Source organism: Chanodichthys erythropterus, chromosome 9, assembly GCF_024489055.1.
Source record: "Chanodichthys erythropterus isolate Z2021 chromosome 9, ASM2448905v1, whole genome shotgun sequence".
In the NCBI taxonomy this organism is placed as follows: Eukaryota; Metazoa; Chordata; class Actinopteri; order Cypriniformes; family Xenocyprididae; genus Chanodichthys; species Chanodichthys erythropterus.
In genome coordinates this window covers 24,909,269-24,929,440 of record NC_090229.1, presented here as the reverse complement: position 1 = coordinate 24,929,440, position 20,172 = coordinate 24,909,269, and the positions used below count along the sequence as shown (strand labels likewise).

Below are 20,172 nucleotides of genomic sequence, written 5' to 3'. Positions count from 1 at the left end.
GATTGTTTCTGGGACAAATTGTTCCGGGTAATTTCGATGGAAACGTGGCTATAGTTATCATTCTTGATGTGAACTGGCCTTAAATCTGCTCAGATAAATCTTGTGTGACTGCAGTGTCTGTGGATAGATCCGTCCTGCTGTGTTTTGGACCGTCCGCTGCTGATCACATTACTAGGACACATACTACTTGATGGGTCATGACTAACAGCAGTAATGCTGAATGTTGATATAAACCGACAGCTCACTCTGTTTGTCTACGTGCCTCACAGGCAGACACACACACACACACACACACACGTACTTATACACATGAGCCCCTTTCACACATTAAACCTGGTAAGTTACCAGATAGTGTGGACACGTTTACTGTTGATCAGCAGTTTTTTTTTTTTTTTTTTTGTCATTTCAGTAGGAAACCGCGAATGTCTTGTGATTTAGCAATGGGTTCACCGCACTGACCGGCAGAAAGCTGCTTGGTTTGTTTGTACAAACTAAGGGAAGAGGCCAAATTGTTGTCTGTGGCAATCAACTGCATGCCAAAGATCTTGTTTGAACTTTAAAGATGAACAGATTTAAGCTTTGTGAAGTATTAGGCACAGATTTACTTATATGCAAGCACTTTCAAAATATCAATATGTTTATTAAACAGCTCAAATTAGATTATTATTTAAAACTGAATTAAAAACAAAAGGTGTGATTTTGTGATTTGCATTTTGGCTGCTGATTAACACCTGTCTCCTATTTTTCTTTTTGTCAACCCTTATTCCTTTTCCATGTCCCTACCTCTTTTCTTCTGTCGTCTTCTTTTGCATCTTCCCTCTATCCTTCTCCCAGTTTAACCCCTCCCACACAGATGCTTCTGGCCGACCTGATTGGTGGGAGTGATGTGTGAACTAGGTACTCATTTCTTTACTGTCCCCAGCTGCACTTGGATTTGCACTTGGACACCTGCTTTCCAAATAAAATCAATAGACTGTCACGGATATCTAGTATCAACATTCTCCGTATCAATTTGCTCAGTAAACTGTAAATATGATTTTGTTTTAAGAAGATGGCAGCTCATTAATGAAATATCTAAAATTAGATTTAATGTTAGATTTAATCACAATTGGGCATATTGTAAATGAAAGATTGTTCTAATGGTATATCTTTTTTATATATTGGACAAAATCAATGTCATTGTTTTGATTTACATTGCATGAATCACATCTAGTGTAAATTTGGTTTTAATGAAGGCATCATGACAACCAAGCGTTTATTTTGAGAAAAAAAAAGAAAAAAAAACGCTGCCTGATTAATCATTAACTCTTTCCCCGCCATTGGTGAGTTATCTTGCCTTTTATGAGAAAACACTTCTCCGCCAAACACGATATTTATTGGCTTTCCGTGTTTTCACTGTTATAAGGTACGGGGTGCTATTATGCATCTTCTGAAAGAGTACTGAATCTCCCGATCAAAACACAGGTGAAAAAGATGCAGAAACAAGCAATAGCATATGTAATCATAAGCATATGTATAATAATGTGATCATCAACATTAAACAGCATATAAATCAAAATTGCCTAACGTTACTGAATGAAATGTCGACCTAGGATGAGCTACAGTGCAAGCATTAGGGGTGTTTATGGACTCGATCAACTCCATCTATGTTTTGATCATCATTCTTAATCTCATCCAGATGTAATCTTTGACAAATCATGATTTTTCTCAGCTTTTTACTCAAAATATTGCTTTTTTTATGCAATGTACCCATTTGGTATATTGTATGTATGTTTATATATTTGTACAACAACATATTCTGGGGGCCATGATTTTTTTTTTTTTTTTTTTGAAAATTATCATCGCTGGTGGGGAAAGAGTTAAAAGATTGTCATCTTGATTCAAACACTCATGTGATCTTATTCCTAAATGACAACTTTATGTCTGCTTTAGTGCTGCCGCTGACCCAGAGAGAGCAGTTGTCACATTTAGTTATGAAACAGATTCACAAATGGTCTTTTCAACCACACAGTATTGTTATTTCTGTGTTACAATAATTTAAATTATCACAGAAGTACTCGGATAAACATTTTATATATATAATATAATATAATATAATATAATATAATATAATATAATATATATATATATATATAATATAATATATATATATATATATATATATATATATATATATATATATATATATATATATATATATATATATATATATATATATATATATATAATATATATATAATATATATATAATATAGAGAGAGAGAGAGAGAGAGAGAGAGAGAGAGAACACTACAAATATTAGAATTATTACATATGTTATTAAATAATATATACTATATTTTATTATACTATGTATTTAACATTAAGTATTATACATACAGGTACTGGTCATATAATTAGAATATCATCAAAAAGTTGATTTATTTCACCAATTCCATTCAAAAAGTGAAACTTGTATATTATATTCATTCATTACACACAGACTGATATATTTCAAATGTTTATTTCTTTTAATTTTGATGATTATAACTGATAACTAAGGAAAATCCCAAATTCAGTATCTCAGAAAATTAGAATATTGTGAAAAGGTTCAATATTGAAGACACCTGGTACCACACTCTAATCAGCTAATTAACTCAAAACACCTGCAAAGGCCTTTAAATGGTCTCTCAGTCTAGTTCTGTAGGCTACACAATCATGGGGAAGACTGCCGACTTGACAGTTGTCCGAAAGACGACCATTGACACCTTGCACAAGGAGGGCAAGACACAAAAGGTCATTGCAAAAGAGGCTGGCTGTTCACAGAGCTCTGTGTCCAAGCACATTAATAGAGAGGTGAAGGGAAGGAAAAGATGTGGTAGAAAAAAAGTGTACAAGCAATAGGGATAACCGCACCCTGGAGAGGATTGTGAAACAAAACCCATTCAAAAATGTGGGGGAGATTCACAAAGAGTGGACTGCAGCTGGAGTCAGTGCTTCAAGAACCACTACGCACAGATGTATGCAAGACATGGGTTTCAGCTGTCGCATTCCTTGTGTCAAGCCACTCTTGAACAACAGACGGCATCAGAAGCGTCTCACCTGGGCTAAAGACAAAAAGGACTGGACTGCTGCTGAGTGGTCCAAAGTTATGTTCTCTGATGAAAGTAAATTTTGCATTTCCTTTGGAAATCAGGTTCCCAGAGTCTGGAGGAAGAGAGGAGAGGCACACAATCCACGTTGCTTGAGGTCCAGTGTAAAGTTTCCACAGTCAGTGATGGTTTGGGGTGCCATGTCATCATCTGGTGTTGGTCCACCTGGCTTAAGGACCATGGTATCCCTGTTCTTAATTGTCCACTAAACTCGCCTGATCTTAAAATCTATGGGGCATTGTGAAGAGGAAGATGCGATATGCCAGACCCAACAATGCAGAAGAGCTGAAGGCCACTATCAGAGCAACCTGGGCTCTCATAACACCTGAGCAGTGCCACAGACTGATCGACTCCATGCCACGCCACATTGCTGCAGTAATTCAGGCAAAAGGAGCCCCAACTAAGTATTGAGTGCTGTACATGCTCATACTTTTCATGTTCATACTTTTCAGTTGGCCAAGATTTCTAAAAATCCTTTCTTTGTATTAGTCTTAAGTAATATTCTAATTTTCTGAGATACTGAATTTGGGATTTTCCTTAGTTGTCAGTTATAATCATCAAAATTAAAAGAAATAAACATTTGAGATATATCAGTATGTGTGAAATGAATGAATATACAAGTTTCACTCTTTGAATGAATTAGTGAAATAAATCAACGTTTTGATGATATTCTAATTATATGACCAGTACCTGTATAGTTTGTTAGGACCAAGTGTTATATTACTTAACAAACTATATGTATAATACTTAATATGTTAAATGCATAGTATAATTATAAATAATAAGTACATAACATATAATTTAACTTAATATAATGTTACACAATATCTTGTGCTGTGCCATGACAGTTCCTTGTTTGGTTAAGTGTAAGAGTCTGGCACTGCATGTGTAGCTCTGAGGGGGGGTTTGTGGACCCAGATGGCTTCGAGATACCAAGCAGATGTGATTGTCCTGGAGTCCAAGGCTGCTGAGGGATCATGGGCTTTAGGGGGAGGATGAACCCGTTGGTGGTGAGATGACGTGTCTAATCACTGTCATTAATAGGGGAGGGTGCTGATGGCCCAAGGCCACAAGAAAAGTAAACAGGACTTGACTGTTACCAAAATCAACAACATCCGCTGATAAAGCGTTCTGACCTTCACCAGTCACTCGCTTTCTTTCATTTGCTTCTGTTTTACATCAAACCAACCCTATATTCGTCATCCCTCTTCCCCCCTGTCCTCCAACTTATTTCTTTTTTCATCTCCTTAGCCTTTTATTCATTTTTTTTTTATTATTCTTTACCTCTCAATTTTTTTTTTTCAAAATCCTCTTTTGCTTGTGTTTGTTACTGTCGATGTTTGATTGCACATTAATTTTGAATAAATGGTTGTTTGAGTCCAAAACCACAGTAATGTAAGTGTGAATATGTATGTGAATTTGAGTATGTAAACCATTATTCATTTGATCTATGTTCTCAGATTTCATTGCTTAAATTATTTGTCAGTTCATACTGCCTTTTGACTCTGTGAAGTACTCCTCCATTTTTATTTGACAAAAACATGAGATTTAAAAGGGATGATTTTCAGTGAATTATATTGGTTTATGATTATGGATTGTTTTATTTTGTTGAATAATTGCAGGAAGTCATCAGATGATTGCTTCAATTTCATAATTCATGAATAACATTGCTGTGGTGTTTCACCCTAGATGATCTGGCTGGACAATCAGTGGAGCATGAGTGTGTGCTGACAGGCAGAGCAGCAGTGTTTCTACCAGAGCGTGAGAGGGAGCGGAGGAGAGGAACAGAGCCAGAGGAAGAGGAGGAGGACGACAAGGCAGAGGAGCAAAGGGGAGGAATGGGTGTTGGTAAAAACACCACATCTAAATCCATGGACTCCACCACAGATCCTGGCAAATATGAAGAGGAGAACAAACACAGTGCACACTTCTATCCCATCCCTGTGAGTGTGTGTGTGTGTGTGTGTGTGTGTGTGTGTGTGTGTGTGTGTGTGTGTGTGTGTGTGTGTGTGTGTGTGTGTGTGTGTGTGTGTGTGTGTGTGTGTGTGTGTGTGTGTGTGTGTGTGTGTGTGTGTGTGTGTGTGTGTGTGTGTGTGTGTGTGTGTGTGTGTGTGGATTTGCTAATCATAAGGGCCAAAAACAATGGCTTCAACCCTGTAATTTGAGTGACTCTACAGAACAGTGTGCGTGTCTACAGCATGTGTGCATGATCATGTGTACTTTTTAAGTAGGACAGTGTAGTATGCAAATTGCTACTTTAAGGAAGTGCCATTTAAAATCTGGCTTTCAAGAATGCCAGTAAACTATTACGAATGACAAACAGATTTACCATAATGGCATACATAACATTTATTTTGAAGACTCAAATCATAAATGTAAATGTGACACTTACCATTCAACTTTTTGTCTTCAGTAAGATTTTTGTGCGAAATTTTATTCAGAAGGGATGCATTAAATTGATCAAAAGGGACAGTAAAGACATTTATAATGTTACAAAAGATTTCTGTTTCGAATAAACGCTGTTCTATTAATCAAAGAATCCTGAAAAAAAAAATTAAGCAGCACAATTGTTTTCAATATTAATAATAATAATAATAGGAAATGTTTCTTGAGCACCAAATCAGCATATTAGAATGATTTCTGGAGTGATGATGCTGACAATTCAGCTTTATCATTACAGGAATAAATTACATTTATTGAAATATATTATATATTATATATTAAAATAAAAAAAAAAAAATTAAAGTTATTTTAAATTGTAATATTTTACAATTGCCCCTTTTGAGCAGCAGCTCATTTGCATTTAAAGAGACACACACAAACTGAAAAACCCTCAAAAAGCGACAAATATAACATGCTATAAAAAATTATCTGTTGGGTATTTTGAGCTAAAACTTCACATATACACTCTGGGGACATGAGAGACTTATTTTACATCTTGTAAAAGTGCCATTATACCACCCTTTTAAGTCAAATTTCAAAGTAAAACTCTATGAACCGCTTTATTGTGAACGTGCTGTACAGAGCTGTCTGAAACACTGCCAGCGGGACGTTAAACAGGAAGTGTTTGTCCGGAGAGAACACAAAGTTTCACAGTGCAAAGCAAAATTTGGAAAAATATTTTTTTCTCCCATCCCATATTTTTTCCGCCACCATGTCCCTTTAGTGGCTCCGTACTACAATACTCTCTTGAGAATAGTTATTAAAATAACACGATAGAAACTACCTCAAAAGAACCATAAAGAGGAGAATATCATGTCTGAAAGCGAACTTTGTCACTGTCTGACATACTATAGTGTAGGGCAGGAGATAAATTACTGCATGCCTGGCCAGACGTGCCATAGGCCTATACATAACGCTACATACACCCCGCTCCATCCCCGGTGGTACTGGTACGATCTAACCGCCAAGCGCCAATTATACAAATGGAAAATCAGAATGATGAGTCATTTATGTTTGTTCAAAAATCAGACTCGGACGCAACAGCCCAAACTTGTAGAATCGAAAATTAAACTGGGTGATAAATAAATTATTCTAAAGAAATGGAAAATGAAAGTTTGTGGCCAACTTTTCATTTGGTTCGTTTTGACTGTGTGAATTGAACAAAGAACTGCAAAGCATTACACGAAACGTAATAACATATAGATCTGTATTGAATAATATTACTAATTTAATACAGTTGGTATTTGTAAAATATTAGACCCTCAACATGTGGGTCTAAACCTCCTTTTTGTGTTATCTCATCACTGCAGGACAGGTTTATTAAAAAGCAGTACAAACCAAACAAGTTGAAATAACCAACTGCTGCTTTTTGATAGTGTTTCTGTTGCAAAACCTGCAAATTTAAACATTAATAAGCATGTCAAGAAGCCCATGTTAAGTTTCTTGTGTGTGCTCTTCTATAAGAGATTATCTTTTGAGTGTGTTTTTTTTTTTTCTTCTTTTTTTATCCTTCCACAGAATTGTCCCTTTATCAGTCGGTCCACTATGGTCTGTGCTCTGTAACTTTATCTGTTTTCTCATTTAAGACATTCATGTCAAGATTCAGGTTTCCCTTAGTCATGCCCAACACTCCCTTGAAGATAATTACACAACAAACACTCTTTTGTAACATTTATGTGGATTATATCATTCTTTTAAATTGTTCATTAATTATTAGGGACTCGTGTTCTTTTGCAATACTCTAGTCTTTTTGCTAAGATATTTTTTTATGTAAATATTGTTTGAAAGACAAAAGGTTGTTTGTGCAGTCATATGAAACTTTGTTCTAGTATGATGTCATGAAAAAAAACCACCAAAAACCCTTGTACAGATAAACCACATGAAATCATTGTTTTAGTGAACTATTCCCTACATGAGTGTGGTCACTGCATTCCCTTTTTCTGAAATTTGTGTGAAATTGCCCTGGTGGGCTTCAGTGGGTTGCCAGTGTAAGGGTGTAATGTCATGAGGTCGTAAGGTAAAACTAATATGCTTGACACTGAAACCCTGGTTTGGCAAAAAGAACCAAAGCAAAGTTAACCCTTTGTGTGCCAAGCTAACCTACATATTGTTTGATTTCTAACAAAGAAGTCCATGTCCAATTGTATCTTTTGTGATAAAGAATAGAAAAGTTTGCAAGTAGCGTCACCTGTTTTCCTTGTTTGTTACTTGGTAAATATGTGATCTTTGCGAATATCTCTGTATTTGACAGGTGGTTAACGGTGCCGTGCAAACCCCTGGTGATCAAGACGCAGAGGACACACAGCTCATGGCCATTTACGCGAAAGACAGCCAGACTGAGGACAAGGTGAGACTTTTTCGTGAGCTGTTGGTGTAGAAATGACACGCTTCACCTTTAAATCAAGGGGCTGCTCGTACCAGTCATGCTTATCCACTCCGTATTAAGCCCTGTTCTGTAATAGCTCGGTCATTATGACTAGGCACTTTTTCCCCCACAGAAGGATCAGGGATTTGGGAGGTCCAAACATTGCAGTGGAAATTCCTCAATGTTTGTCTTCAGTACAGCAATGCTCGTGCAACACGTTGGGTTTCTGTCTCTTTCTCTGGTTCTGTGTTGTCAGTAATATCTGTCTGAAATAAGAATTATTTGACTGGTAATCCAGATTTTCATTGTCTCAAAACAATGATAGCCTCTGATATTGTCCCTAAAACAAAGATAACTGTTGCAAGGGTCAGCTGAAGGCTAATCTTACTGCATCTCAGAAGAAAAAAAAATGTTCAAAGACACGCAAGAATTTTATGACTGTACTGTGTCTTTGCATAGTGTTTTAATTAGAATTTAAATTGTAAAATCAAGTTTTCAATAACGTACATATTTTCCATTACAACATATTTTAACATTTACCATAATGACTCTAATATAAAGTCTTTCAATTTGGAACTGAATTTATTAAACCGTTTCAGTTCATTTCAGGATAATTTCATAAAGTGTCACTGATCTCCCTCTGATACCTTTTGAATTGCCAGCAGTTTTGTGTGTGTTTTGTGTGTGTGTGTGTGTGTGTGTGTGTGTGTGTGTGTGTGTGTGTGTGTGTGTGTGTGTGTGTGTGTGTGTGTGTGTGTGTGTGTGTGTGTGTGTGTGTGTGTGTGTGTGTGTGTGTGTGTGTGTGTGTGTGTGTGTGTGTGTGTGTGTGTGTGTGTGTGTACTGATGCCATTTATAGTGTACAGCTCTCGCTCAGGTTCTATGTAATAGCGATGGGTTGCCCAGAGTCTAACTCCCATGTGTCATGTTTTTCGTCTCCCCTTCAGTGCTCCATGTCAGAGACTGTGGACAGTGCAGACAGCATGGATACCAGGAGAATGGACATGATATACACCATAGAGGACACACCACCTTGGTATCTATGTGTGTTCCTGGGTTTACAGGTACGAACACGTACAGAGTCACATGGGGACCTACTTATTAGGCTATTCCTCTGTAGAGTGATGAGCCCCAGACATTTAAGATGTTCGTATACCAGCTATGACTCAACTATAGCAGTGAACTGTAGTAGTGACTGTAGATTTAGGGGCCGTTCACACAGACGCGTTTTTCAATTTTCTATTGTTTTTCTATGTAAACGCGCTTGACGGACGTGCATGACCGTTACGCTGGTGTCTCGCGTCTTTTGCAGCGCCTCACACATGAGTGCCGCGTTTTTAAGACACGTGTCGAGTTATAAGAATTTCAACTTTTACACGCAGCGCCGCTCATCAATGTCGGTTCCAAAACAGTGGACCAATCAGAAGTACTTGGAGGCGGGGCAAGCGTTGCGAGTTGGCATGACAACTGTTTTATATAATGGCAACATGGCGGAGGAGGCGCTCATTATTATCTTATTTTCTTTTTTTCCATGTCAAAACTTGTATCTGTAAATTCAGCAGTTTGCTTATTTCTATTATTTCCGTTATTATCTTTATTGCATCGCGTCTCAAAGGCGCGTCTCGAGACTCTCGCATTCTATGCTGCGCTTTTTTTAAAACCACTCCTGAGCAAAGAAGCAAAGACGCATTCTGTGTGAACGGCCCTTAAGACTGTAGAAGTAGTCCTCATATTTACTGCAGTGACATGCAACATTGAAGCAATGACCCTTGACTTTACAGCAGTGAAACTAGTGACCCTTTATTTTACAGCAATGAGCCTAGACTTTACAGCAGTGACTTTACTGCAGTGACCCTCAACTTCACATCCACAACTTCACAGTGTCTCTCGACTTTACAGCAGTGAAACTAGACTTTTAGGATCCTCGACTTTGAAGAATATTTACTGCAGTTACCCTTGACTTTTGTAAGATTTGATGTTCTCCATCACAGAGATAAAGAGCTAGATATATATTTTTTCTTTCCACCGTTTATCCTCAGCACTACCTTACCTGCTTCAGTGGAACTATCGCTGTGCCCTTCCTACTGGCCGACGCCATGTGTGTGGGTTTTGACCAGTGGGCAACCAGTCAGCTCATTGGCACCATTTTCTTTTGCGTGGGCATCACCACCCTGCTGCAGACTACCCTTGGCTGCCGGTAAGTGTGATTTTGTTAAAGCAATGCATGTTCCAGACATGTTGAGCAATGGGGTTACAATGGGGGCTACAGGTTTAAATATAAATATTCTTAAATATTTATTTAAATATTCTTTTTTCAATTGTAGTCTTTTAAAACGGCATCTGAAATAATAAACTAAGTTTACACACTTATATATACTTTTTGATACATATAGATACTGATAATCATTTCCTGCAGAATAGAATGACATTTTTGGTTAAACCGAATGACAATATTTTCAAACAATGCTAACAGGCTGATATCTAGCTAGCTAGCAAAAGAACAATCAAACATTTCATATTTTAGTAAAAATTTTTAAATATTACAACATCTTCAATGTTTTATAGCGGTTGTACCGAATGACCTGTTCCGGGACATGCGAATGAGCACGTGAAAACAACATGAATTTTTCAAATAGTTAAAAGAGAGTTAGTTACTTTGCTTCAGGACCATGTGGTCCTTTGCAGGTGTCTGAATGATGTCATATCCTTTCACATGATGACTGCATGACTCCAAAATGATCCTTTTATATTGGTTACTCCGAATGACATCAATGAAATTCATTTTTCCGGACATTCTTTCTCATAACAAAGCAACGACTTCTACACATAATTTTAATATGAATTTGCACTGATATGATAAATTATAAAATCATGCCAGAATAAAAAATATATAAATTTATTACATTTTAAGATATTTTAATCACAAATTAAGTGGCTGTATTGGTCTTTGGACGGTTAAACCGAATGATGTTTTGACACTTCAAAATCTTTAAAATACCTTTTATATGTAGCAAAATATCATTAAAACCTTTTGGATTCAATAAAAGATATCTAGTTGTACTACCTTACATATTTTGGATGTCATATCTTTGTTTTTTATTAATATCAAGGCCTTTGGAGAAAAAAAAATGACCTGTCATGTCATTGACTCATTCATGTATTCTCGCAGTACTTATACTAACAGTATAATGGATCTGTGCGTCAGGTCTTAAAGTGACAGCAGCCTTATATACCAGCTGCCAATATTAAAATTATCTAAATGACAGTTTTCCCCCGTGGTATTGATGTAAAAATTATGAAAATGCTGAGTGGCTAGTAACTTTAAAAAAAAACAACTAGCCACAGTGGCTTGTGAGGAAGAAAGTTAATGTCAATCCCTGATTGATAATATGTGATTGAAACATGAGAGTTTTCAGTAAATGGCAGAAACCCATCTGTTGTGTTCATGTTTATAGTACTTTGTGTAAAGTACTTTGTGTTGCGTGTGGGTGGTTTTATTGATTATTTTCAGGATGTTAGATTCAGGCTTAGTTCAGCCAGTACTGCATCTGCTTCACTCTTTTTGTTCACTCCCAGAAAATACTGTAGAGAAGATAATAACATCTACTGTAGAATAGGCTTACGTCAGTACTCGGTTACACAGTGTTCGGCCGTACACCGATTACATTACCTGCCCACCGCGGCACCGCCCCCACTGTCGATTTAGCTTTTTTTTAATAGAAATAAAAACATTTAATTCAGTTGGACAACGGACACTGCAATTTTTAACTGAAAGCGTCTGTTCTGCTCTCAGATTCGCAGCACAGTGTAGCAGGTGTCGGATTTTTTTAGTCTTGTTCTTTTGGCAAGTCAGAATAATGGCACAAACGTCATGAACACACAAAAGAGAACTTGCTGTAAGGGAAAGGTGTGAGCTATCAGGGCAGGCAGAAGTTGGCATCATTGATTTGAAGGCTATTTGTTTTTTTTCTGTGAATGTCTGGGCATGTATCATGACGTGTTATCTTGTGATAGAATCCTGCTCTTAAATACAGTAGGGCTGAGTGATGTGGCTAGAAAAATCTAGATATTTTTTAGTCTTTTGTCAGTGTTCAATATATATTCCCATGATATATATTTTCACAGAAATGGCTAAAAAAAAAAAAAGTGTCTCTTTCTTCCTCTTTTTTTTCCACATTGTTGTTTCGTTAAATGTTTTTTCATGTTGTTCCTCCATGTTACATTGTTATTTTGTTCTTTATGTCTTTATAACTTTCCTTTTCCATGTCTTTTCTCCTCCCTCTTGCTGAAAGTGAAGTGACCCAGTTACCTAGATTTGAAGAGGAAGGGCGTTCCTGTTGCATAAAGGTTTTTTTTTTTTTTTTTTTTTTTTTTATATATATAAATTCTCCTTCCACTGGCTTTTATTTAGCACAAATTCAGCCAAAGACGCAAGCTCTTAAAATGTGCTTTTAAATGCATTCTCTCCTCTAATTACATTTTTGAAGGCCGGTTACATTTTTTGAAGAGCTGCTTTTGTTGGAACAAAAACTAGCAGGAGGACTGGAGAAAATGGGTCAGTTCAGTTTTAGCTGTGGTCTTCTGTGGACCTTTATGTTTTTGGTTCCAGGGTCTTTAATCGCTCGGTAATAAAGGCCTTCAGCTCTTTATAGTGCTACAATTCAGACAGCAAACTGGTGCACGAGGAAGGGACACACTTCGAGAGATTTAAATCGGTGCTCCAAGCTGAAATTGGACGAACTGTTCTGTGCCTATTATTATTTAACTTTAACTTTAATTTATATTAAATTTGTTTCTAAATGCATGTATTATTTTCATGTTTATGGCCATTTCATGCCCAATATTTAAAAAAAATTGTCATCTTAGTTTGAAATTCACAGTAATATCCATTATCGTGTGATACTAATAGATCATTAAAAAAAAAAAAAAAAGCTCTAATATTGACCAATAACTGTTGTAGAATTAATTTATAATGTCACAAAAAAATGCATTTCACATAAAGGCTGTTCTTTTGAACTTTCCATTCACCAAAGAATCCTAAAAATATTGTTTCCACAAAAATATTAAGCAGCACAAATGTTTTGTGATGATAAAAAAATATATATTTCTTGGGCACTAAATCAGCATATTAGAATGATTTCTGAAGCTTTGCATTTAAAAAATATATATATATATATATTTTGTTTTTATGGTATTCAATATTTCAGTAAAATTAATAATATTCAATTATATTTCACAATATTACTTGATTTACTGTGCTCTATCAAATAAATGGTAAACATAAGACATGTCTTTCAAAAACATCATAACAACCACACATATTTTGTAAATATTAATCAGAATCATGATTCACTAAACGTGCTGACAAAATGTAGTTTCTGTTTGTAATTTGCAAACCATTAGACACTGGGCGGATCATAGATCAATCTGGAATATCCAGTGCCTCCATGGCCCTTATGTGGCCGCACCTCTGATTTGAATAAGGATTATTAAAACAAACGAGTACATGCTGGTCCCTTATAAAATAAGCAGTGCTTTGGTGTCTTATCTACAGAGTTTGGATCTGTTTAAGCCCATACCAGCATATAAAACATCAATCACAGCAATTCAGGAAACCGTTATTTCCTCAATAAGTTACCACTGTTAATATTTTGCCACTGTAATTGATGTCGCAATACCGTTTTATGTGACATAAAACCCCCAAAAGGTAAGCATAAATTGACAGTGAGCGGGAAACAGATGCATAGTCTGCATTGTATAGATTGCAGGTTTGGGAGGCTGAGTATCTGTAGAGGTCTGATCCTTTAGGCTGATCATGTCATAAAGACATTTAGCCGTGGCCTGTTCTGTGTCTTGGACTCAATGTTCTTTTGTGGCCACTTTGCCCAATTTGTCTGATGTCTTTCTTGCGCATTTGATCCCTTTGTTCTGACGTCACTTGCTCGTGGCACATGCCGTCTCCAGGGAAACCTGAGCAAGTGACCAAAAAAAGGGAAATGGGAAGAAGATAAGAGTGGAATGGTTTGGGCAAGTGTTGCCGTCAGACCTGTATGCTGAGTCACTGAATGTGAGCGGCCTTCATGTGTGCATTTGTGTGCCTGAGGGGCTCTGTATGCACAATTAGTTGGTCATTAGCACATGGGTTATTGTCATTAAAACTAAAACCATAAAAAAAACATTAAAACAAAATAAACATCAACTCAAATGAAATAATAAAAAAGAACTGCTATTTGCCAAGATAAAATTTCACATTTCTGTTTAGTTTAACTTAAAGTGCTAAAATCACTAAAACACAACAAAATTAATAAAACATGAAATCTAATTTAAAATATTAACGAAAACTATTCTAGTATATCAATGATACTAAAACAACACTGCACCACTGATACCTGGTATGGTATCGGTATCTTGACTGAACACTTTTCCACTCAGAGAAGATAAAGAATTGATGTTTTGACCTTAAATATTCTTTTTATCTTGTCATACATAACTTAAACCTTGTGAAAAAATGTAATCTGTGTTGTACTTTAGTAAATCGTTTTTTTTTTGTTTTGTTTTTTTTATGTTGCCATATTCATTGTCATGGCTGGTTCATAATGACCCTCCCTCCCAGCTGTTACTGGGAGGTAATTAGCAACAAGTGTTAGGTAAAGATAAGGGGGAAGGAATGAGATAAAGAGAGTTTGGCCCTTTTTGTTTTTATTTAGCAGTGGTCCTTACAGCACAAGCAAACAGACTTAGAAGCCCACATCAGTGATGGTGTGAGAAGTGTGTGTGGGGACATCTAGTGGTTAGAGCAAAGCACTTCTGACTGATTACAATGAATATGAATCTAATTCTTCTTAGGTTTTAGTTATAACTAGGGATGCTCCGATACCGATACCAGTATCGATACTAAGCTCATGTACTCGTAAAAATACCCCCGATACCAAAGACCGATACCTCACTTGACGTAACTGACAGAATTTTCTGTGCACAGAGACTCTGACGGCAGCAGCAGAAACAATGTCAGACTCAAAGGTGTGGAAATACTTCAAAATTAATGATTTCAACACACACATTGCGAACTGAATGCTTTCAATCACAATTCGTTATCGATTAGTGATGGCGGGATAGGCGGAATCGCGCTGAATGACCGCTCTCTCTCGCACGTGCTCCCTATCTCTAAATAAATGCATAAATTAATAAATGTATAGGCATCGGTATCGGCGAGAACTAGAAAAAAGTATCTGTACTCGTACTTTGTCCTTAAAAAATGGTATCGGTGCATCCCTTGTTATTACTCTAGTTTTATAAATTATTCTAGTTTTTCTAAATTTTCTAAAATTTCCTTATGTTGTGTTTTGCATATTTTTATTAAATATTATAGAAGTATATTTGTTAAATATAAAATATCTAGCTGTTAAAATATTTTAATATTTATAAATAATAATGATTATATTTATTTATTCATTAAATTTATTTTGATTTTTTTTTCTTTCTAAAATGTCCCTGTGCTGTATTTTGCATATTTTTGTTAAATGTCATTTAAATATTTTTTTTATTTGATAAATACAAAAAGATTTAGCTAAATGAATACATTATTTATTAATACGTAATTAAAAGTATTAATAAATGATTTATTTGTATTTAGATAATATTTATTTTGAAATTGTCAGTGGATTTGCCAATGCTTCTCATGTTAGTGGCATCAAATCTTTGAAAATATTTGTTGCTTCATAGCAAGTTAAAGGATTATTTCACTTTCAATTTAAAATTTCCTGATCATTTTTTTTTTTTTTTTTTAAGAAAATTACAATAATTTTGCTAGATAAGACCCTTATTCCTCATCTGGGATCGTGTAGAGCCCTTTGAAGCTGCACCAAAACTGCAATTTGAACATTCAACCCGTTGGTAACTGCTGAAGTCCACTACACTGCGTTCCAAATTATTATGCAATTGACATATCAGTAAGATTTCAGTACAATAAACATTCAGATTTTAGTTTTTCTAAGAACATGTTTGTTTGTTTATTTATCCATATCTTTTTAGATAACTGGTATCAATCTCAGACAAAATAATTTGCCAGATCTATGGAAACCCTACTTAGAGGTTGTTCCACATTATTAAGCAAGTCACAGTTCTCATGCAATATGAGGAGGAAGAAAGATCTTTCTGAAGATGAAAAGCATGAAATGGTGCAATGTTGTGCAAAACGCATGAAAACAACTAATATTGTGTGAAACTGAATGGAGATTATCAAATTATCTTAAGATTTGTGAGTGATTTAGAGCACAGCAGAACTCGGTCAGATAAAGGCTTATTAATGAAAGTTCCCATCAAAAAGAATTATTGTATTAAAAGGGCAGCTATAAAAAAGCCAGTGTTGAGCAGCAAACAGGTATTTGAAGCTGCTGGTGTCTCTTGAGTCTTGAGAACCTCACCATGCAGGCTGGCAGTTGTGCATAAAGATGCATTTCAGCCACTCCAAACCAAACCTCACAAAGAGAAACATTTACAGTGGGTGTAGAAATACAGTTTTATTGCTGTGGTGATTTTTTGCAGCATGGGATAGTGCATAGTGCATTGTACAATGCACTATCCTCCTTTTTATACCACAGCTGAAAATGGCCAGTTATGAACTCCACATACAGTGAGGAAAATAAGTATTTGAACACCCTGTTATTTTGCAAGTTCTCCTACTTAGAAATCATGGAGGGGTCTGAAATTGTCATCGTAGGTGCGTGTCCACTGTGAGAGACATAATCTAAAAAAAAAAATCCAGAAAACACAATGTATGATTTTTTAACTATTTATTTGTATGATACAACTGCAAATAAGTATTTGAACACCTGTCTATCAGCTAGAATTCTGACCCTCAAAGACCTGTTAGTCTGCCTTTAAAATGTCCACCTCCACTCCATTTATTATCCTAAATTAGATGCACCTGTTTGAGGTCGTTAGCTGCATAAAGACACCTGTCCATCCCATACAATCAGTAAGAATCCAACTACTAACATGGCCAAGACCAAAGAGCTGTCCAAAGACACTAGAAACAAAATTGTACACCTCCACAAGGCTGGAAAGGGCTAAGGGGAAATTGCCAAGCAGCTTTGTGAAAAAAGGTCCACTGTTGGAGCAATCATTAGAAAATGTAAGAAGCTAAACATGACTGTCAATCTCCCTCGGACTGGGGCTCCATGTAAGATTTCACTTCGTGGGGTCTCAATGATCCTAAGAAAGGTGAGAAATCAGCCCAGAACTACACGGGAGGAGCTGGTCAATGACCTGAAAAGAGCTGGGACCACCGTTTCCAAGGTTACTGTTGGTAATACACTAAGACGTCATGGTTTGAAATCATGCATGGCATGATTTCAAATGGACAGGGATGGGATGGACAGGTGTCTTTATGCAGCTAACCACCTCAAACAGGTGCATCTAATTTAGGATAATAAATGGAGTGGAGGTGGACATTTTAAAGGCAGACTAACAGGTCTTTGAGGGTCAGAATTCTAGCTGATAGACAGGTGTTCAAATACTTATTTGCAGTTGTATCATACCAATAAATAGTTAAAAAATCATACATTGTGATTTCTGGATTTTTTTTTTTTTTTTAGATTATGTCTCTCACAGTGGACATGCACCTACGATGACAATTTCAGACCCCTCCATGATTTCTAAGTAGGAGAACTTGCAAAATAACAGTATGTTCAAATACTTATTTTCCTCACTGTATGTGGAGTTCATAACTGGCCATTTTCAGCTGTGGTATAAAAAGGAGGATAGTGCATTGTACAATGCACTATGCACTATCCCATGCTGCAAAAAATCACCACAGCAATAAAACTGTATTTCTACACCCACTGTAAATGTTTCTCTTTGTGAGGTTTGGTTTGGAGTGGCTGAAATGCATCTTTACACATAACTGCCAGCCTGCATGGAGAGCTTCTTGAGACTCCAGAGACACCAGGAGCTTCAAATACTTGTTTGCTGCTCAATAGTGGCTTTTTTTTAATAGCTGCCCTTTTAATACAATTAATTTTTTTGTTAGGAACTTTCTTCAATAAGCCTTTATCTGACCGAGTTCTGCTGTGCTCTAAATCACTCACAAATCCTATAATTCGATAATCTCCATTCAGTTTCACACAATATTAGTTGTTTTCATGCCTTTTGCACAACATTGCACCATTTCATGCTTTTCATCTTCAAAAAGATCTTTCTTCCTCCCCATATTGCATGAGAACTGTGACTTGCTTAATAATGTGGAACAACCTCTAAGTAGGGTTTCCATAGATCTGGCAAATTATTTTGTCTGAGATTGATACCAATTATCTAAAAAGACATGGATAAATAAACAAACAAACATGTTCTTAGAAAAACTAAAATCTGAATGTTTATTGTACAGAAATCTTACTGATTTGTCTCTTGCATAATAATTTGGAACGCAGTGTATATGGAGAAAAATCCTGGAATGTTTTTCTCAAACCTTAATTTCTTTTCGACTAATAAAAGACATCTTGGATGACATGATGGTGTATAAATTATCAGGAAATTTTAATTTGAAAGTGAACTAATCCTTTAACTAGATTTCCACAAGCAGATCTGCAAATACTTTTATGGACAAAAAGTATGGGGACATGCCTCTTAATTTTTCAATCAGACCCATTGCCACAGGTGTATAAAATCCAGCACTTAGCCATGCAGTCTGCATTTACAAACATTTACAAACAAAAAAATGTGTTCTCAAGAGCTGGAACTGTGATAGGATGCCACCTTTTCATCCCCGCTATATATTACACAGTCAATTGTAAATAATATTATTGGAAAGTGGAAGCGCTGTGATGCTGAGATGCATGGCGTGTAAAAGTTGCCTATACTTTGCTGATTCCATTGCAGAAGAGTTCCACTAGATGAACTGGGAGAAACTGCAATGCGCAGTAAGATGGCGGGACATATTCCACCAAAGTAAAAGAGCCAATTGCTGATTGATATAGTCATTGCAGCCGCCGTTAGAGGCTCCAGTTCCCATAGAAACCTGAGACTCACGTTTGGGACTGCACATGCGCATTGGCCAGTCTAGCATAAAAAATATGCTTTTTTTTTAATGCTATTTGAGTTTTTGAGATTTCAGGATTCCCCCATTCAAATAGATAGGACTTGGTCTTGGATTCCCAAAATAGCTGCCTGGAGGCATTACAAATATGGCCGCCGAGTGAAAAGACTTTCCTTGAAAGGGACTTTGATACAATGCCAAGTGTTGGATGGAGTGGTTTAAAGGGTTAGTTCACCCAAAAATGAAATTTACCCATGATTTACTCACACTCAAAACATCCTAGGTGTATATGACTATCTTCTTTCAGACGAATACCATCAGAGTTATATTAAATAATGTTACATTAAAGCTTTATTATTGCAGTAAGAGATTTTGAAGGGCAAAAAAGTGCAACCATCCATCATAACAAGATAACCACATGGCTCCCGGGGGTAAATAAAGGCATTCTGAAGCGAACCGAATGCGTTTGTAAGAAAAATATCCCTTTAAAGCATGCCGTCACTGGACTCTGGAGCAGGTCCTTATCATCTTAGATAGGATTTTATGTCTTTGAATATGTATTGAAAAAGGGGGGGCCTTGGAGTCAAAAAGAGAACCACTGTAAGGTCTCTTCCTGTCAAACTGGCAGTGCTTGGACAAAACAGGCTGCAATGAGGGCCAGATATTGCATTCAGTTAAAGGTCTGATTGTCAAATTGTCCACCCAGCCATGTCAAATTTTCTTCTTTACAAAAAACAAAAAAAACCAAAAAAAAAACCAACAACAATAAACAGAACTGAATGATTTGTTCTGTTATTGGTGAAACATCACTTTCAGTGGAGTGAAGCTTTTCTTGGTCTTTTCTCATGAGACGCACATACTGTAGATGCTGGATTTGTTTTTTGTTTTTTTATGTTTTATGTGTTATGTGAGTGTGTGTGTTTGTATGAGCTGCTCTTGTGATTTTGATTATTGTGTTTTGTGTGTTTTGCCCCCAGACTTCCATTGTTCCAAGCTAGTGCTTTTGCATTTCTCGCCCCAGCAAGAGCCATCCTTTCACTGGAAAAGTGGAAATGTAACGCAACAGGTACATGTCGCGCACAAAAGGGTACCCGCAGGCAATAAAAAGTCTTAAAAGTCTGAAATTTGAATCTCCTGATTTTAAGGCCATGTCTTAAATATGTGTATGTTTCTGGTGTAGCCTGTTATGCAGTTTGAATGCATC

The 20,172-nt window shown here is 36.3% G+C and overlaps 1 protein-coding gene across 2 annotated transcripts in view; it reads left to right on the top strand.

Annotated features, from left to right (window-relative positions):
- slc23a2 (solute carrier family 23 member 2) overlaps positions 1 to 20,172 on the top strand; it is a 57,673-nt gene that overhangs the window by 15,601 nt on the left and 21,900 nt on the right. The window contains exons 2-7 of one of the 2 annotated variants that reach the window (XM_067395125.1): positions 835 to 897; positions 4,821 to 5,074; positions 7,825 to 7,920; positions 8,884 to 9,000; positions 9,976 to 10,133; positions 19,946 to 20,034. In XM_067395125.1, coding sequence (XP_067251226.1) covers positions 885 to 897; positions 4,821 to 5,074; positions 7,825 to 7,920; positions 8,884 to 9,000; positions 9,976 to 10,133; positions 19,946 to 20,034 — 727 coding nt within the window. In that variant the 5' untranslated portion in view covers positions 835 to 884. The remainder of the gene's footprint in view (positions 1 to 834; positions 898 to 4,820; positions 5,075 to 7,824; positions 7,921 to 8,883; positions 9,001 to 9,975; positions 10,134 to 19,945; positions 20,035 to 20,172) is intronic. The other variant, XM_067395126.1, reaches the window with a different exon arrangement.